Source organism: Rhinolophus sinicus, chromosome 3, assembly GCF_057876585.1.
Source record: "Rhinolophus sinicus isolate RSI-liver-muscle chromosome 3, RSI-T2T, whole genome shotgun sequence".
NCBI lineage: Eukaryota > Metazoa > Chordata > Mammalia > Chiroptera > Rhinolophidae > Rhinolophus > Rhinolophus sinicus.
In genome coordinates, this window is record NC_142503.1 from 177,102,954 (window position 1) to 177,122,295 (window position 19,342).

Consider the following 19,342-nt stretch of genomic DNA (forward strand, 5'->3'; position numbering starts at 1 on the left):
CCGAACACCTTGTTCAAGCAGTTTATTATGTATCTTCTCTTACCACATTACTGCTTCTAAAGCATATTAGGTTATTTTTATTTAGCCAAAATTAGCATGATGGTTTATTCAGGTAGATTTAATTTTTCTTGCTTCTGCTCTTTCACTATATTTATCTTAAAGGGCCTGTATCTGAAACCCTTGGGGACATATACCATGTATTGCGTAACATCTCTGGTGAGATTTGCTTTAGGATCCCAAGTTCAAACATAACATTTCTGCAACAGAGCAGGAATGATCACAGCCACTGGGTTAAAGACCACTACATTAATAGCTTAATGTCAATTTGAGTTAGGTTTTGCCACCACCTTAAACTTGAAGAGTTTGTTTTTCAGATTTGTGTATAAAGAATTGCACATGTATAAACTGGCATAATCTAGTGTTTGGGAGAATACACATAAGAAAATTTCTACTAAATTGCATGTACTTTCTGGGTTATCTTTACCGTTACCAGGTTTCAGTTTGGAAACTTTTAGTTAATCCATTATTGCCCATTCAGGTTGTTATAAAATTTATATGAAAGTTTGGCCGTAAGAAAACCAATATGCTTTTTCCTCATTTGACCCTAAAAGTAATTTTAAATGTGTACATCTGTTTACAGGAGGAAAGATAAGTTATTTGAAATAGTTTTTTGTTTTGTTTTTAATGAAACTTTAATGTGCACCTGAATCACCTAATGGAATCTTGTTAAAATGCAGGCTCAGGTTGCGTAGGGTTAGGGGAGGGCCTGCTGTTGACCACGATGCCAACGCTAACTGATCTAAGGACTACACTTCAATTAGCAATTTAAGGTATCTACTCAGTTCTAGTATTGTATCCTAACAGACTACATAAATGCAGCTTAATTTTCTTTTTAAGTAGATTTTAAAGAAAAATACATGTTTGAGGCAAACAGATACTTATTTTGTATGTTCATGAATATAATCTTCAAAAAATGATGCTTGAGAACAACTCAATACTACAGGCTTTATTCCTAGTCCGTCCCAGAACATTTTCTCCTTACAGAACTGTATGTTGTTACTTTGAATCTTATCATAGCGTTTCTTGATAAACTTATGTAATAGTAGAGGCTTATGCTTATTTTGTGGAGAGTGCTGTTTCAGGTACTCATCAGGCACGAATACTATATATGGTGGACAGATTGAGAAAACTGAGCTTGAGAGTCAAAGTGGACTAAACACTGTTACCATTTTTTTCTCCTTTCATATGAAGTAAAAAAAAATTTTTATGCAAATAAATGTAAGCAGGCATGCAAATGTGTATATGAGGCTTATTTACCCAGCCCTTTTAAATAAGTTCTATGAATGTTTCCAATTGTACCCAAAAACTGCTGCAAGGTTTTATGTCAAAAGGCTTAGAAATTTTTCCACGTCATATTTCATCCTTCCGTTAACAATATGAAATTGAGATAGTTTTTGTTCAGTAAAAGATAGTGAAATTGATTTGTGAATGCCACTGGATATAAAGGAGTATAAGAAGGATTCCCAAATGGGCAGTCCTAGGTGTCAGGAAGAAAACTGGAAAATTCACATATATATTTCAAACCCAGGAACTATTACTATTACATTAATATTGCAGACCAAAGTGAGCTTATAATTTTTAATAAACGTAGATTTTTTGAAGTGTGGGTATGTTAAATTAAAATATTTATTTGCATTTGAATGCTTACATTTTCATCTTTATTTAATTGACAAATCTTTACGTTTCATTTTACTACTTAAATGAAGGCCAAATTAGGAATGGCAATCTAAAATGCCCAGAAAGAAAATTTCTATAAACAAAAATGAATAAAAATTCTTCACAACCCATGTTGTTTGAATTAAATGACACTACAAGTCTGTTTACCACATATTAGTTGAATTGATGACTCTTAGATTATCGTGCACAGATTCATAGCTGACCATTAAAGTTGGGATTACAAAAATGAGACATTTTGTGTTCTGGAAGCTTACCATTTAGGAAGATGGTTCTTAAACTTGGAGCCTAAGAATCTCAGAAAATGTTTGTTTAAAATGCAGTTTCTCAGGTTCTCCCCACCTGCCAGAAGTTTTAATTCCCTGGTTAGGGGGTGTATTTATAGTTTTAATTAGCGTTTCTTGCTTGTGGTGCAGCTGATTCACATTGAGAAACACTACAGATAGGTACCATAGAAAAATGGTAAACGTCAGGTTTAAGATGCCATCACTTGTGGGCCGGGAGAAGTACACGCTGGCCCCAGTTTACATAAACGTTGGTTCTCGACCGAAGAGCTGTGTCTCGGGTCCCTGACAACCTCCAGACTCATCCTGGCACTCTGGGCGGGTTTCTCCAGATCCGAGGCGGCCCGAAGCGCAGGGTTTCCCCGGTAATTCGCGCGTGCAACCGGAAGCTCCACCCTTTTTCCCTGGGTCCCGCCCTGCCCCCTCTAGGTACCTCCCCCGGTAGATCGGCCGCCAACGACGCCAGGGCCGGAAATGACGACACCGGTGAGCCTTTGGGGCGGGGTCTGAGCTGGGCAGCTCCAGAGGCAGCGATTTCACATCGGAAACAAAACAGCTGCTACTCGCGAAGGAACCTCGGCTGCAAGCGGCCGGCGGCGGCGAGAAAGGAGTAGGTGCGTGATGGGGAGTTCGGGGAGAGGCTGGCGTCCCTCATCCGGTGTCGACACAGGCGGCCGCGAACAGGGCCCGACTCTTTGTCGCGGCCGGGGCCGCGGAGCCGGTGTCCTCGAGGATGAGCGGGGCGCGGCCGGGCAGGGACAGAGGAGCCCCGTGTGGGGGACGAGAAGGGGCGGCCCGTTTCTCGAGTTCCGGGCGCGGCGCGCGGTCGGGTTGAAGAGAGACTACCCTTCGGAGCCTTGGTCCGGAAGTGCTGGTTTCCCGAAGATGTCTCAGGGCGCAGGTGCCTTGGGCCGGGATTGACAGCCTTCACTGAGTGGAGCTGGAGAAAGAGGAAGCGCGTTGCGCTGAGTCTGATTGAGCAACTGGTGAAACTCCTCGCCTCGTGTCCTGAGTCTGTCCTTGTCCAAGGGAAGCGAGTGGCACTCAGGCTAAGTTCTTTATGTCTCACATTCGAGGCGGAAAACAGGGTCCGATGCTTTTGCCTTGATGGGCATTGTCACGAAGCATGTATGTGTGATGCTTTGCATGTATCTTAGACATTTGCGTTTTCTTCCCGCCCAGATTCCTTTCAAATAAATATCTGCTCTTGTGGGAAAGTGATTTAATAATAAATTTTAAATCATTGCTTGCCTGATTTGGACAAGATTAATAAAGTATTCAAGGTTTATACTACAGGAGATAAGAATAGTGTGCAGACAACTATGCGTCATATATAATAAATATATAGCAGAGCACAATATAAAGGTCATAACATTCTCTGAAATTTGAGGCAGGTAGAGATCATATCTGGTTAAGGGAATCTTGTTCTTTTAATTATCTTTTGCAGTGGAAAGATTTTCACCCTTGGAGTTGAAGTAGGGAGGGCATGATAATCATAGGGTGTAATACAAACAGGGGCCCTTTGGATTTAAACGTCCAGTGATCCAGCCTCAATATTAAATAACTATTATGAAGGATGATAAAATAGGAAAGTAGATTTGAGCCTGTTGCATTTGGCTAATTTTCAGTCACCTGCAATAGCCTATTTCAGTTCTCAACTCATGTGCAGAATTCAACCAACTTAAGGTCCCCCCCTTCTTCTCCCTTCCCCCCACCCCCCGTTTAATAACAAGCCTAAAACAATGAAGAAAGAAGCCTATTGCGTGCATGGAGTCCTCTCCACCTTGCCCATCCCTTCCCCCCCCACCCCCAAAATATGATAGATGTGGCATCTAGCATCTGGTTTTCCATTCTTTTATTTCTGGTTCCTGGGTAGACAGTTCCCACAGTTCTAGGAATACTTTCCTCTGAATGGATATGATTTATTGCTGAATTTTAAGTTAATGGCTGCTACTAATCCTAAACTGCATGAATTTCCATTTGTGGAAAACTGGAGGATAGGAGTTGGTCTCTGAGAACCATGGTAGCAGGAAAGATAGAACATGTGTCTGTTTCCTTTTGCTTGTGCTCCCCCACTATTATATCAGATTGTAGGGAGATACTCCTATCGGATACGTTCTGAAAAACCTTTCAAAGGCCTCTAATACTGCTTCTCCTTCATGTGATAGATGCCAGGCAGATTTGTAAGATGTTTCGAAAGTGTGGCACTGTGTTGTGGTCTGAGCTTTGCTTTAGGAACATTAATCTGGTAGTTGGGGCTAGAATGGATAAGAGAATTGAGGTGACTTTGCATAATCAGGCAGAGACTTAGGAGGAAAAACATGAACAAGACATAGCATCCAATTGAGGTGCAAGAAATAAAGTGTAAAGTTGACTAGGAGGCTTTAAGTTTGGAGAATGGGGGAAGACGATTGCAGAAATAAGGAAGTTGGCAAAGAACTATTTTAGAGTGGAAGATGAGGAAGTGGTTTGGAAGTATCACTTTGAAGTGCCAACAGGTGAAAATGTCCCCTAGACAGGCATGGAACTATAAACATGAGAGTCACTTAAATAGACTCACCAGCTGAAGTTGGAGCAATGGAGGAGACACCTAAGAAAAGGAAGGGAACAGGAGGCCCAGGCAGACTCCTAGGAACATTTATAATGATGGGGTGGAAGAAGATCGGGGAGCCAGCTGAGGAGAATGAGTGGCGGGAGGAAAACCTCCGTAGAGCAGTGTCACAAAAGCTGAGGAAGGGAGGGAAGCTTCAGGAAAGAAAAGGTTGTCAGGGATTTTCAATGTTAGGCCTGGTGTAGCAGAAAGAACTGAAGATTTAGAGCACCACTGTCCAATAGAAACATAACGTGAACCACAAATGTTAATTTTAAACTTCCTAATAAACATTTTTTTGAAGGTAGAAAGAAGTAGATAAATTAATTTGAATAATAAATTTTATGTAACCCAATACATCTAAAATATTTTTTATTTCAACATGTAATTAATATAAAAATGTACTTGTCTGTCTTCCCCTCTATATAGTAAACTCTTTAAGTAAACAGAAGCATTATGTGATTCAGTAGCATCGCCAGCACTCATCACAGTGTCTGGTTATGTAGAAGAAACCCAGTAAGTGTTTTTTGATGAAAGGGTATAATGTTTGGTTTTCACAATGCCTAGTACAGTTCCTTAAGTTGATCTAAAGCAAAAAGAAAGAATGGAAACTTTGCTGAATATAACCAGTGACTTACAAATTAATTAGATGTATTCATTTTTTTCATTAAAGATTAGTTGCATTCTCTCCATTTCTACAGTCAATTTGAGACAATGATTCAGAGTAATCATACCTTCCATGTAGAGTTACTGAAATTGAATGTCTTTTGGTGGGAAAGGTTCTTTATTATTTTACACATACTGATAATACTGTTCCATGTCCATGGTTCTTAAATCCAAAAGCCCCTGGAAAAATTGAAAGGCTTACTTTAACCTGAACCTATTTATGTAATTTAAGACTATTATATGTTTCACTGTATATTTCTTAATGTGTTTGATTTTGTGGTTCTAAAGCCCTAAGAGGATATTATAAAACATGTGGTGTTTGCATCATATTACCTTTATAAAAAAAAAAAAAAAAAGAATTCTAAATATATTTAGTCCTAAGGGTTTCAGATAAAGGATTCTGGATTTGTTCATTTTCATTGCATTGTCTGAGACCACATAACCATTTTTGTTTGTTTATTTATTTTTATTGGGGAATATTGGGGAACAGTGTGTTTCTCCAGGGCCCATCAGCTCCAAGTCGTTGTCCTTCAGTCTAGTTGTGGAGGGTGCAGCTCAGCTCCAAGTCCGGTCGCCGTTTTCAATCTTTAGTTGCAGGGGGTGCAGCCCACCCTCGCTTGCTGGAATTGAACCGGCAACCTTGTGGTTGAGAGCTCAGACTCTAACCAACTGAGCCATCTGGCTACCCCCAACCACTATTATTTTTAAAAAACTACAATAACTCTCTATATAACAGACTTCTCCAAAATTCAGTGCCTTACAGCACTTGTCCTCACTCAAGGCTCTGCTTCAAGGTGTAGGTCTGTGGACCAGCTAGGGCAGTTTTGCTTTGCGTGTCTTATTCTGGGGCTTGGGCTGAATGGGCAGTGGCTACCCACAGTAAGCTCAGGCAACAGCCGAAGTACAAGAAGGCGAGGCCAGTTTCACAAGCACGGTTCAGGTGTCTGCCTGTGGGCCACATCTGCTAAGATCCTCTTGACCAAAGCAAGTCATAGGATGTGCCCAAAGGCATGTGGTGGAGGGTAGGCTGCACCCACCTTGAGGCCCAAGTCAGTCACAGAGCCAAGCCCACCATTACTACAGAGGGGACGTATATCCTTCCCTTAAGGAGGCTGGGGCAGGGAGTAAATATTTGCTGAATAATAATCTAATCTATCACAGATGGTTCACAGAAGTGGAGTGGGATGGAAGAAGGAAAACAAAAATCACCAAATAGGCCGTCACTGTCCTTGCTCCTTTTAGTCTGCCACTTTCACAAAGCCTGTTGTAGGGCTGGGGAAATGATCTGCTCCTAGTCTCAAAATCCAGGATGGATTTCTGAAATTTTAAATTAGTTTCAAATTATTTTTATTAATTTTGGAGATTGGCAGGTTATTGTTGGATGTGAGCTTTTAAAAACTCAAATAGAGGCTCTCCCATTCCATCCATATAATCAGAACTGGGGCTGCCTGTCCAGGAAGAAGCTGTCAAAGTAACATTAAAGCTGATTAAATATTTTTGTGGAAAATACAATAAATCACAAGCTCATTTGGCACTTGAAAATTTCTTAGCATTACAATACAAAGACACTATTAAAAAATATTTCAGGTAGTTTTCTAAGTGAAGGAGAAACTAGTCAAGTGGCGAGAGTCATTAAAACCAGCTACAAGCCCTTTGTGCTAGAGAAGATCCATGGAAATGTTTGTTTCTGTGGAGTACAAATTTTGTTCACATTTATCTCTGAGAGTGAAGAAAGAAAGTGGAATCAATAATTAAGTAAACATGTTATAAGAGTTTGACGGTTTAGTTGTTACCTTGGGATATAGTGAGAGACAGAAATGTATTTTTCTGTTGGTGCTTCCTTAAAAGGGATTTTTAATAAACTTCTTTTGTGATTCTAAACATTGCTCTGGTTTTACTTTTTGAAGTGCTGAGGGGTAGGTTTTGTGGTTAGATAGACTTTTCTGTTCAGCACAGCTAGGCTCCAAGATTATTTGTATTCTCCTGGGGCTTTTTCTTTTTTAGCTCTTAGTATATAATAGAAAGAAATTTTAGTTGCCCATCAGGGAAGGATTTCTTTTTTCTTTTATATGATTAAGTGTCTTGAGAATAAAGAATTGGACGGCAGTGTATTCAAGTATGTTTTGTCCATCTCAGAAAATCTTTAGCAGGTGGCCAGAGAGAAAAGGTCACATGAAAGATCCTCAATCTCCAACAACTATCTTTTCTTGTTCTCACGGCACTGCTAAGAATGTTATAAAGTCCACTAGTGTCTTTTGCCACACGGCCTGAACAGTGGGGTCATGGGCTTTCTCCATGGAGTCATCAATTGTTTTCAGCTGTTACTGGACCAGAATCAAATATGGCTTTAGGCCTGCTCCTTTCTTTGTACCAACAATGTTTATTTGTTCGCCAGACCTGACTAAAGACCTAGCTTAACCCTGTTGCTTGAAGCCTCTGCTTTCTACTGAGCTCATGTAAAGAGCAACTCTTCCAGGGAGGGACCCCTTATATGTAGCATTGTGATCTTCAAAGCATCAGCGGAGGCCTGAGCTTTCTCCTGGTGAACTAGAAAAGACCTGGGCTGGGCATCAGAAGACCTGGGCTCTGAAACTGGTGTTACCTGCCCCATAATTGTGCGCTGGTCAATTCTTTTACCTTCCCTGAGCCTTAGTGTTTCACAGATATGTCTTTGAAAATAGTATTGGGATGTGCTAAAGTATTATTGATGATTCTTGCAAGATTTGTCTGAGAAAGCTCCAATGTGATAATCAGTGTGTATGGTTTCTTATAATAGCTGAACAGATTCTATAAGCATAAGGCTAATAACGGGAACTACTTAAAATGACCAGATTCTCACTGTAGCTTTCTTTAAAAAAATACATGAATAAATTTAGGACTATATATTAGGAATGCTTTAGGGGCTTCAGTTTTTAATTTATAGTTAGACCAGTTATTGAAGCTTGAGATCTCATTTACTACTACTGCTGTGTTTCCTCGAAAATAAGACTGGGTCTTATATTAATTTTTGCTCCAAAACACGCATTAGGGCTTATGTTCAGGGGATGTCATCCTGAAAAATCATGCTAGGGCTTATTTTCCGGTTAGGTCTTATTTTCGGGGAAATATGGTAGTTTTTGTTTTGTTTTAGGATCCCATTTACTTCTAAGCAGTAGTTTTACTAGTAATAAAAATCAGCTCAATATGTCTTAATAATCATTGTATACTCCTCAAGGGCGGGAATTTTACACAGAGGCAACATAGTGTAATATGTGAGCCTTTTCTCTTTTGCTTACTGGACGTGACCTTGGGCAAGTTAGTGAAATTCTGTATGTCACATTGTTTTCATCTGTAGAATGGGTAAGTGAAATTAATTAATTAAATTCTTTCAGTGTCTGTCTCTGAGTTTTGATATAGGTAGACAGCCAGTAAACTCATATTTAGTGAATAATCACTTACCTTCTAATTTTTCTTGTAAATATAATATACTTTATTTACTTCTTATATATTTTTGCCTGCATTGCCCTTTCTTTCCCTTTGCTTATTTCATTTGGTTAACACTGTCTTCTTTACTTGTTATCTTGTTTCTGAGGGCTTATAAGAGACTATTAATGGCAGCTTTCTAAGGGGTTATTATTATTTTTTTTAGATTTTTTTGGGGAAGGGGAACAGGACTTTATTGGGGAGCAGTGTGTACTTCCAGGCCTTTTTTTCCAAGTCCAGTTGTCCTTTCAGTCTTAGTTGTGGAGGGTGCAGCTCAGCCCCAGGTCCAGTTGCCGTTGCTAGTTGCAGGGGGCACAGCCCACCATCCCTTGCGGGAGTCAACCTGGCAACCTTGTGGTTGAGAGGACGTGCTCCAACTAACTGAGCCATCTGGGAGCTCAGCGGCAGCTCAACTCAAGGTGCCGTGTTCAATCTTAGTTGCAGGGGGCGTTGCCCACCATCCCTTGCGGATCTCGAGGAGTTGAACCCGCAACCTTGTGGTTGAGAGCCCACTGGCCCATGTGGGAATCAAACTAGCAGCCTTCGGAGTCAGGAGCATGGAGCTCTAACTGCCTGAGCCACCGGGCCGGCCCTCTAAGGGGTTATTTTTGTAATAGAGCTGTACTTTAAATGATATGGTATAGTCTTCAGAGCAATCAGTAGAGATAATCAATTGCAACTTTTTTCTATTGCCATCCTGTGGCATTTCTGGGTTTACTGAGATAGGTGCTGTACTAAATATTTTTGTGGAAAAGAAGGGAATGATATATGCTCTGTTTGCTGATCATTAATGCTACATTAATGTTACAATTTCAGTTAGTCAACTTTTAAAAATCTAGAAGTATAGATTAGAATATTTACTTTGAATACTTAGAAAATATAACTGTTCTGTTGGAATCCACTTCTCTTTTGGATAAGCCAGCATACATATTGCCAAGTTTTAATTTTATCCATTTTAAAAGACAGGACAGTGGTATGAGTAATCCTACATATAGGTTTATTCCTACAAAATCTTAAATTTTTTAATTGACGTATATAGAAATGTGCGCCGATCATAGGTGTATACATCTTAGAGCATTTTCACAGACTGAAATCCCTCTGTAAGTAGCACTCACATCAAGAAATAAAACATTACCAATCCCCTCCAAATCTTCCCCTGTACCCCCTTCCAGTGAATAGCCCCCATACAAGTATTGTCTCTATTTCTATTTTTAATTCACTTTATTTTTAAAACAAATTTACATTAATTATGTCTTGTTTAGTTAATATTAATTTGCAATGCCCTGATCCCAGCCTCCTAGCTATGGGCCGAAGTTGGAGGGGAGGAAAAAGGTAGGCATGGTATATAAAAGCATGTAGGATAGAAGGGAAAGCATCCCTGGCTTAAAATTTGTCATGATTTGAATGAGCCAAATATAGATGATTAAGGGTGAATTTGAACTTGATACCTTTACTGGAGGGAAAAGTTGCTGAATGTGTTTTTTATGAAAAATCATAATAAAAAAAGTGGAGAATTTAAAGGGTAGAGGATCCTGAAAAGTGAAAATGAAACAGGACATTGACAAAATGCTTTCATGTAAATAAATGTGTGCATGGTAATGTTTTAGGGACTACATATGAATTAGAATACTGCTTAGGTATGCAGACAGGATTTTTCCTTCTGTGTTTTTAAAGACTTTCTGTGAAAAGGAAATATGAAGTCATCAAGAATTGACTGATAGAGATTAAGGTAGCCATGCACATAGGAATGTGGCCCAGGAAGGGAGACAGTGATGTATATAAATGGGCTGTGCGAGGATGCAAAGGAGAGACCCGAGGCCAGGAGTCAGCAGTCTGTGTCTTTTATCCTGGTCTTACCAATTGTGGGATTTTTTAAGCAAGTCACTGAACTTGGGTCCCCTTCTGCTTTTGTAAAGTACATATGTTACCTGTTTACCCTGTCTTGGGGCATTATAGTAAGGCTAAAATGAGATGATAGAATTTTGCAAAATTAAAAGCACTAGACAAATAGTTTTATGGAGGTATAAAAATTAGGTTGGCTTGGTCAGCATAGAAAAAGGAATGTTGATGAGAACGTTCTTTAAGATTATTCAACTCCCCCTGCTCTATATCTGAAATCATTAAGTAGCTTTATGAAAATATGTGGTTTGTCAGGTAGATCTATCCATTACTAAAGGGGTATCTTGAGCTGATAAAAGTTGTCAGTTGAAAGTGATGGCAAATTAATAAATTTGTGGTTTACAAATTGGTTTTATAAGTATTTAATGGATGTGAATGGATTTACTAGGATTTGACCAACTCTGCCTGACCTGTTTCAGACCAAACCCGGGAGCCTGCAAGTGACAACAGCCTACAAGGTCCTTAAGAAAGCTTGGCCTGGAGGAGAACACATGAAAAAAAGGTTTGTTTTTGCTAAATGTAATTTATGAAAGTGTTTACAAGTAAAAAATTGTAATGCACAAAGGATTGTTTTCTTTTTCCCTTTTCAGAACCCCAAGAGGCTTTGTTTTCTGTGAAAAGGTATTTCAGTACAGTTGCTCCGATGACAGAGTTACCTGCACCCTTGTCCTACTTCCAGAATGCACAGATGTCCGAGGACAGTCACCTGAGCAATACTGTACGTAGCCAGGTACAGTGTCAGCCTCTGCAACTGCCTTTGCCAGACTGGGGATTCAGTGATCCCCTGCCCCGCCTCTGAGAGAGGCTTCAGGGGCTGAGCAGGCTTTCTCATCTTTACCAAATTCATGTATTTTCTGACCTTCATCTGAGGGCAAAGCACTGTACTTTCGGTGCTGGGGACACAAGGCTATGTGAGACACGGGTGTTACACAGTTCCTACCTGGCTCAGATATCACCATATCACCTCCTTCACTGAAGCCTTCTTACTCGGCTATTATTATTTTATCTATCTTGCCCTACTCTTCTATAGGCTGAGTATATTTTACTTTAATTTTTTCAGTATCTAGCATAGTTCCTGACAGTGCTCAGTCAGTGTTCAGTGACAGAATGCATGATGATGAATGCAAGTCCAAGTGTAGAGTCCTAAGAGAGTTCAAAGGCGAAAATCAGGAAAGGGGTGTAATCCATGGCATGGGACACAGAGGCTTCACTGGCTACACACAGAGACCTCAGATCAGCCTGCGACCGTTAGCTAATCATTATGGATTGAATGTGGCTTCTGTAGGGGGCCTATGAGATGGTTGGGGAATCGGTAGGATTTTTAGAGGTGGAGCCAGAATGGGCGAAAACATAAGGCCAACAGTAAGCTATACTGGAGGCTTGGGGGCGAGGGAATCAGACAGCTGTTTCAACCAGAGGGCAGAACCAGTGGGGGAAGAGACCACAACACAGGCTCTGGATCAGTGAAAACAATTTTCTCACAATTACTCTATGTCTGAAAGATCATGGAGTGCCTTGTGGGCTAGTGTGTGCTTGTCACTCAAAGCGGTCACAAAGGCTGGAAGACTACCAGCCCTACCTGCAGACGGTTAGTCTGTGGAATGAGCAGCAAACTAGAGCACTAGATGGCCTGGAAGTTCGCTTCCCACTCTGAAGATCTGGAATTCCAACTGAAGGTTAAAATGTGGGGAAAAAAGCTTTACAAAGTAGACTTTGAGGGATGGGTAGGACTTGAATAGAGCAAACTGGGAAGTCATTACTGATAGAAGTAACACTAGTGGAGGAAGAATTTTCCTAAAATATAAATTGATAGGGAGGCCATATCCAGAGATCTAATGTCAACAAAGGCAGACCACATTGTATTGCTAGAACATTTTTAATCAAGTGAAATCAAGTTAAAATGAATATCAAGGGAAGCCTGAAAGCGAACACAAGCTGTAAACTTAGAGGTGTGTGGGGGAAGGGAGAGGGACTTTGCACCATGTGCCTTGGTGCTCAGTCGATAAAGGGGTGTTACTAGGACTGATTTTTGTGACAACACATTTGCTCCTCTCCTGTGCATCAGCAGCTTGATTACTCTTTTTCACTGTTCTGTACAAACAGCTTTTTGAAAAGTTAGGATGGGGCCAGATTATGAAGTTCTTTGGATACAGGATGTGAAAATTTGGACGTTATAGACTTTGTACTCATTTTTAAACTGTTACTTCAGAGGAGGGAGTGGGTAAGTGGAAACAGCATAGTCAGGGCTCTGGGCACCCCTTCCTTAACCAGAGCAGCTCCTAGTTACAAATCTCCCCTGGATCCCTTGAACAAAAGATTCCACAACTAACAAGGTTTGAAAAAACACAATTACATGTCACTCATTTGACCCAAACCCTCCAGAGGCATCTCATCTCAGAATACAATCTGGTCTGTGAGGTTTTAACCTTTCCCTACCTCTGCCCCATCTCTGTCTTATCTCTTACCACCCTCCCCTCATCCACCGCTTCCTCAGATCTGCCTCTGAGCCTTGGGTTATTCTCCCTCTCTTCACATGGCTCCCTTCACTTCCTTCAGGTCACCTCATGAGTCACCTTAGCAGTGAGGCCTGGCCTTCCTCGGCTCCCCCTCCCTTCCCTGCCACCTGGCACTCCCTATACCCTTATGCTGCTTTTGTACATAGTATTTCTGGCATACTACCTGTTTACTTGTGGATTTTCTTTCTCTGTTTCCCCCTGCTATGTGTAAGCTGCTTGAGGCCAGGTACATAATCTGCTTTGTTCACTCTTGCATCCCCAGCTCCAAGAACAGTGCTGGGCACCTAGTGAGCTCTCTGTTGTTAATGTAGTATTTCTATCCCTCACACTCAGGTTTTGTAGGGCTTTCATGGTATTATTTTCCTGCCTTTTGGTACACCTTAGTGACTGATGAATAAAATATTCCCTTGAAATAAAGGGTGTGATAGAGGAGGTACAGTTGCGTGGGATTTTTATTTGTAATTACATATGTTCATGGTTTATTTTTAGCAAGTCTTAGTGCTAATATTCTCAGTGGTACCTTCCATATTTGTTAGGGTACCACTGTCTAGACCATCAGGCCTGATTTATTTGTATGATTTTGACTGCTGTTAAAAATGTGATGTCAAATACTGTGTTTCCCCGAAAACAAGACCTAGCTGGACCATCAGCTCTAATGCGTCTTTTGGAACAGAAATTAATATAAGACCTGGTCCTATACTATATGTTTTAGTAAAATAAGACCCGGTCTTATATTAAGTTTTGCTCCAAAACACACACTAGAGCAGATGGTCCGGCTAGGTCTTATTTTCGGGGAAACATGGTAAGTTTCTCTTTTGTTTATCCTTAAAAATGCCCTCTATAACTTACAAAGATCTTCTTTATACATTCTCATACTTTTCAGTTGTCATGGGGTAGGTATTATTCCCATTTTACAATTCAAATGCTTATCCAAGATAACATAGAAAGTTAAATGACAGACTTGGAACTTAAAACTGCTTTCTAACGCCAAACATGTTTGGTATACTTTTTGTTCTTCCAACTGTCTCTTACCTCAGAAAAACACAATGCCTAAAGGAGATACTTACTATGGGAAGAAAATTCTAAGGAAAAAAAAATAGAGGTCTCTGTATTCATTTTTGGACTAATGTGTTTTTTAAACCCCAAAAAAGAGGAAAAGTATCTTATTAAGTTCTTACAGCTATAAAGAAGCCACTATATAAATATATGCTCTGGTTGGTTATGAAAAAGGGGGTAGATCCAAATTTAAATTGGACATAGATGACTGTTTTTGTGGATTAATTGTTTTATTTCTCCTCTTGGATAGTGGAACTGTTACATACAAGAACATTATCTGGGCCTTTTTCTATAGTTTGTGATCTGTCATAATCCTTTGTTTTACTATGTCTGTTAAAAAAATTGTAAGGTTTTATTTTTCTGGTGCAAAATTTTGATGGTAGAGCTCTTTTTCCTTCACTTGTCATAATTCGTTGCCAGAAGTCAGCCTCCATTTCATTTCTACTGACATTATAAGAATATACTAAAACTAGAGGAAACTGAAAATAGAAACTTCAGAATAGTGAAAATTTATGCTTTGATTTGGTATAGACTTACATGATTTATGTGGACTAGGTTCTGAGACCTTTTTGCTTTTCTAAGATACAAAACGGTGAATTTTTTTGAAGTCTGAAATTCATTTGTATTTTATATATATTTGTATATTGTGTGCTAGTAGAACAGTGATTTCCAAATCTTTGTGTGCATTGAAATCCCCTGAAAGAAGTGTTAATACAAATGCTTTGGCCCCAAACCCCGAGTTTTGTAGGTCAGGGATGGGGCTAGAGAATTTGCGTTTCTGGCCAGTGCTTCTGGCCCAGGGATCATAGTTTGAGAACCATTATACTTATGTAATGACATTAGAGAAAAGCTATTGGATTTATAAATTGAATACTCGGTATTTTATTTATATTAGTTAATTCTGACCCGAATTTTCTAGTCCTTAAGGAAATACATTGTTAATAACCTTTTTGATTTAGAATGGAAAAAAATCAATCATTTGTTAACTAAAAAAGCCCTAAAGTAGTAATTCATTGAAAGATCAATAATGATTCTCTATATAAAGCAATTGCTGGAGAACACTTATATAAATCCTTTACCATCAGCTGCTAAATTTACAACATTAAAATGTATCTGCTCTTTATAAAGGAAGGTCATCTGCAATATCTTTTCTGAATTCAAAACATTAAATGTAAAGAACTTTACTAAGTTGTTAGCAAATCATAGACTGGCAGAACTAACCTCATTTTCTAGATGATAGTGGGTCACCTTTTTTTAAGTATGAGAAATCCTGTAAGATTAAACAGAAAGCAAACCTATAAGCTATTTAAAGTGATGTTTAAGTACTAAGGACGAGGGGGAAAAAATAAATGAAAGAAATGATCTAAATTTAAACTGAATAGGGTTCACAGGCCCAGTTAGCCTTTAGTACTGTTACTGTACTGTTTATAGAAATGAATTTGTTTTCCCAGTTGTGTCAAAGTGAAGTAAGGAGAAAAAGAACTTAAAATCTTGGTGACCTCCAGAGGAACGTGCTTGCTTTTGTATGAGAGTAAAGTCAGAAATGTTTGGCACAGATCTTAATAGTTTGTTTAAAAACTCGTTAGGTTCAAGCCCAACACAATAGCCCCATAAATATTAGGTTGGTGAAAAAGTAGTTGCGGTTTAAAAGATTAAAAATAATTGCAAAAACCGCAATAACTTTTGCACCAACCTAATAGTATTTTTGTTTAATGTTAATGCTCCCTGTTCAGTGAACCAGTTAATGTTCACTGTTCAAGGAAATGACAGCCTTCCTTGATGTTAAAGCGATGGTTAAAGCTCTAACTCCAGGGAGTCACAAAGCTTGGACACGTGCTGGATGGATTTTTGTGTGCTGTTGGAAACATATTGCCTATGATTAATAAATATGTTCAAGTTTTCCACGTAACTTGCGGGTTCTTCAGTTAAACTACTCTTCTAGTTTTTCCTACAGGGCAGGTTTAGGAGCCTTAAATTTCTAAATGTAGAAATCCAAACAATATCCATAAAGTCTTACAGGATTGATACTTTTCTTATAAATAAATAAATAAATATTCATATTAAGTAAATAATATGCAGAGTATAAATATAGCAACATAATGGAATACATTGTAACTTTAGGCATCTTGACTTATTACATTGAAATGTATGCATGAAATAATATTAGATGAAAAAAGAAGAATGCGATATTTATGAACATTCATTATAACTATGTACATGTGTGTATGTTGAAAAACATTACAGTTTGGAGTGTTGTAAGATTAAGTTTTACTTGTAAAATCATCTAAGGTCATATTCAGCAATATAAATTTATAAACTTAAATGTGGCAAAAACTGCCGTGAACAGAGTCATAAAACAAACTGGGCAAAGGCTTATAATGTATAATGACATATCTTAATGTACAAAGAATTCTTATGAAGTCAAAAGGAACATGAACAACTCAGTAACATTACCGAAGGATATGAGCAATATATATGGTGGAAGAAGAAGAAATAAAAATGGCACCAAATATATGAAAAGATTAGTTGATGAACCTTACTAATAATCAGAGATATAGAAATAAGAACTTTTCATTTTTCACTTATCAGTGAGCAAGGATTGATACCCATTCCTACTAAAGATGTGGGGAAAATAGGCATTCTTGTATGCTTTTCATGGGAGTCAAGTTCATGTTTCTTTGGAGACAAGTTGTTAATTGAGTCTGCAAATCCACATGCCTTTTGGAGATAATTTAGCAATTAATAGAAAAAAAATGCACATACCTTTTGACCTAGCATTTTCACTTCTCACATTTTATGCTATAGAAACATTACAAGAGTACCAAGAAATACAGACAATAGTATTTATTGAAGCATTATTTGCAACAGTGAGAATTTTGAGGTAGCTTCAATCTTACGTTACTAACGGTTTACCCAGTCAGTATAACGTAATGGCTAATAGTAGGATCTGTTGACTAAACCATCTGAATTAGAATCTGTTTAGAACTTCTTAGTTCTGTGATCTTTGGCAAATTATCTGGCCTCTCTAAGCTTCAGTTTCTTTATCTGCTAAATGAAGTTTATAATATTAATACATTCAGTCTTATTAGGATTAAATGAGATAAATCACCTGAAGAACATCGGTAGCATAGTGTCTAGCATGTACATGGTCAATAAATCTTAACAATTATTATCATAATTGTTATTACTATGCTGCTGTTATAATACTTAAATTGGAGGTATGTGTTTACCATTTTTTTAAACTTAATTACAGTTGATATTTAATATTATATTAGTTTCAGGTATACAGCATAGTGGTTAGATATTTATATGAATTACAAAGTGATTCTCCCGGTAAGTCTGGTGCCACCTGGCACCGTACATAGTTATTACAATATTACTAACTATATTCCCTATGATGTACGTGTACTTTACATCCCTGGGACTATTTTTTAATTGCCAGTTTGTATTTCTTAATCCCTTCCCCTTTTTCACCCAGCCCCCAAGCCCCCCTCCCATCTTGCAACCATCAGTTTGTTCTGTGTATCTATGAGTTTGTTTCTGTTTTGTTTGTTGGTTTATTTTTTTAGATTCCACATAGAAGTGAAATGATATGGTATTTGTCTTTCTCTGTCTGACTTATTTCATTAGCACAATACCCAAGATTGAGGTATATGTACTGGCATAGAAAGGTATCTGATATAAGATTAAGTGACAAAAGCACATTGCAGAACAAGGCTTTCAGAAAATCTAAAAGTACGTCAGATTGCTCAACACATTCATGTAGGACAGAGATTAGGGAGGATAGATGCTTTCTAAGGTACAAACAAAAGTTTATAAGACTTAATAACTTCTGAAAAATGTTTACAAACTTTTATTTGTATTTCTTTTAATTACAGAAATAAAACTTTAAAAAAGGCAGGCAGGAAACAAGGTTAAAAAAAACAGGCAGACACTACACTATATTAAAAATACTTCCACAATTTTTGCTGCCTGAGAAGTATTCTCTCTGCTTGAGGGTCTACATGCCTTGGGTGGCTGGACCTGTACTTGCATCACATTCTGAAGTAAGGAGAAGGGAGAAAGAATTAAAATGAAGCCTCTGACTTAATGGTGTAGGAGGTTGGGGGAATCTGACTTCATGGGAATTCACTTCCCACGTACTCATCACTTCCTACATACTCATCACTTCCCGAAGGACCCAACCCTCCCTGAAACTTACAACATTTTTATAGTGAGTAATCCTTCCCTCTGCCACTGAAATGAAATCATTTATAATCGCTACAACACTGGTTTTTCTGAACCTTAACAATAACCTTTAAGGGTAAAAGTACAGAGGCAGTAAAAAAAATCGGTGGTTGTCAGTATAGCGGAAAGGGAGGGATAAATAGGCAGAGCACAGAGGATTTTTAGGGCAGTGAAACTATTCTATATACCGTGTTTCCCCGAAAATAAGACCGGGTCTTATATTAATTTTTGCTCCAAAAGATACATTAGGGCTTATGTTCAGGGGATGTCATCCTGAAAAACCGTGCTAGGGCTTATTTTCCAATTAAGTCTTCTTTTCGGGGAAACACGGTAGTACTATGGTGGATACATGTTACATTGTACATGCTTCAAAACCCATAGAACGTACAACACCAAGAGTGGACCCTAATGTAAACTATGGATTTTGGGTGCTGATGACATGTCAATGTATTTTCATTGATTGTGCAAGTGTACCAGTGTGGTATAGGATGTTGATGGGGGAAGGCTGTGTGGGGACAAGGGGTATATGGGAACCCTACTTTCTGCTCAATTTTATTATGAACCTAAGGCTGCTCTAAAAATTAGTTTTCTTAAGGAAGAAAGAAATGAGCTACCAAGCCACACACACAAAAGACCTGTAAGTTCTTTTTTAAAAAAAAGATTTTATTGGGGAAGGGGAACAGTGTGTATCTCCAGGACTTTATTGGGGAACAGTGTGTATTTCCCAGGACCCATCAGCTCCAAGTCAAGTTGTTGTCCTTCAGTCTTAGTTGTGGAGGGTGCAGCTCAGCACAGCTCAGCTCCAAGTCCAGTCGCCGTTTTCAATCTAGTTGCAGGGGGCGCAGCCCACCATCCCATGCAGGAGTCGAACTGGCAACCTTGTTGTTGAGAGCTCGTGCTCTAACCAA

At 38.8% G+C, this 19,342-nt stretch overlaps 1 protein-coding gene across 2 annotated transcripts in view; it reads left to right on the forward strand.

Annotated features, from left to right (window-relative positions):
* The first annotated feature begins 2,494 nt into the window (after positions 1 to 2,494).
* The window catches only part of PSEN1 (presenilin 1), a 62,758-nt gene continuing 45,910 nt past the window's right edge, over positions 2,495 to 19,342 (forward strand). The window contains exons 1-3 of one of the 2 annotated variants that reach the window (XM_019733624.3): positions 2,495 to 2,632; positions 11,055 to 11,137; positions 11,226 to 11,365. In XM_019733624.3, the coding sequence (XP_019589183.1) occupies positions 11,279 to 11,365 (87 nt within the window). In that variant the 5' untranslated portion in view covers positions 2,495 to 2,632; positions 11,055 to 11,137; positions 11,226 to 11,278. The remainder of the gene's footprint in view (positions 2,633 to 11,054; positions 11,138 to 11,225; positions 11,366 to 19,342) is intronic. The other variant, XM_019733626.3, reaches the window with a different exon arrangement.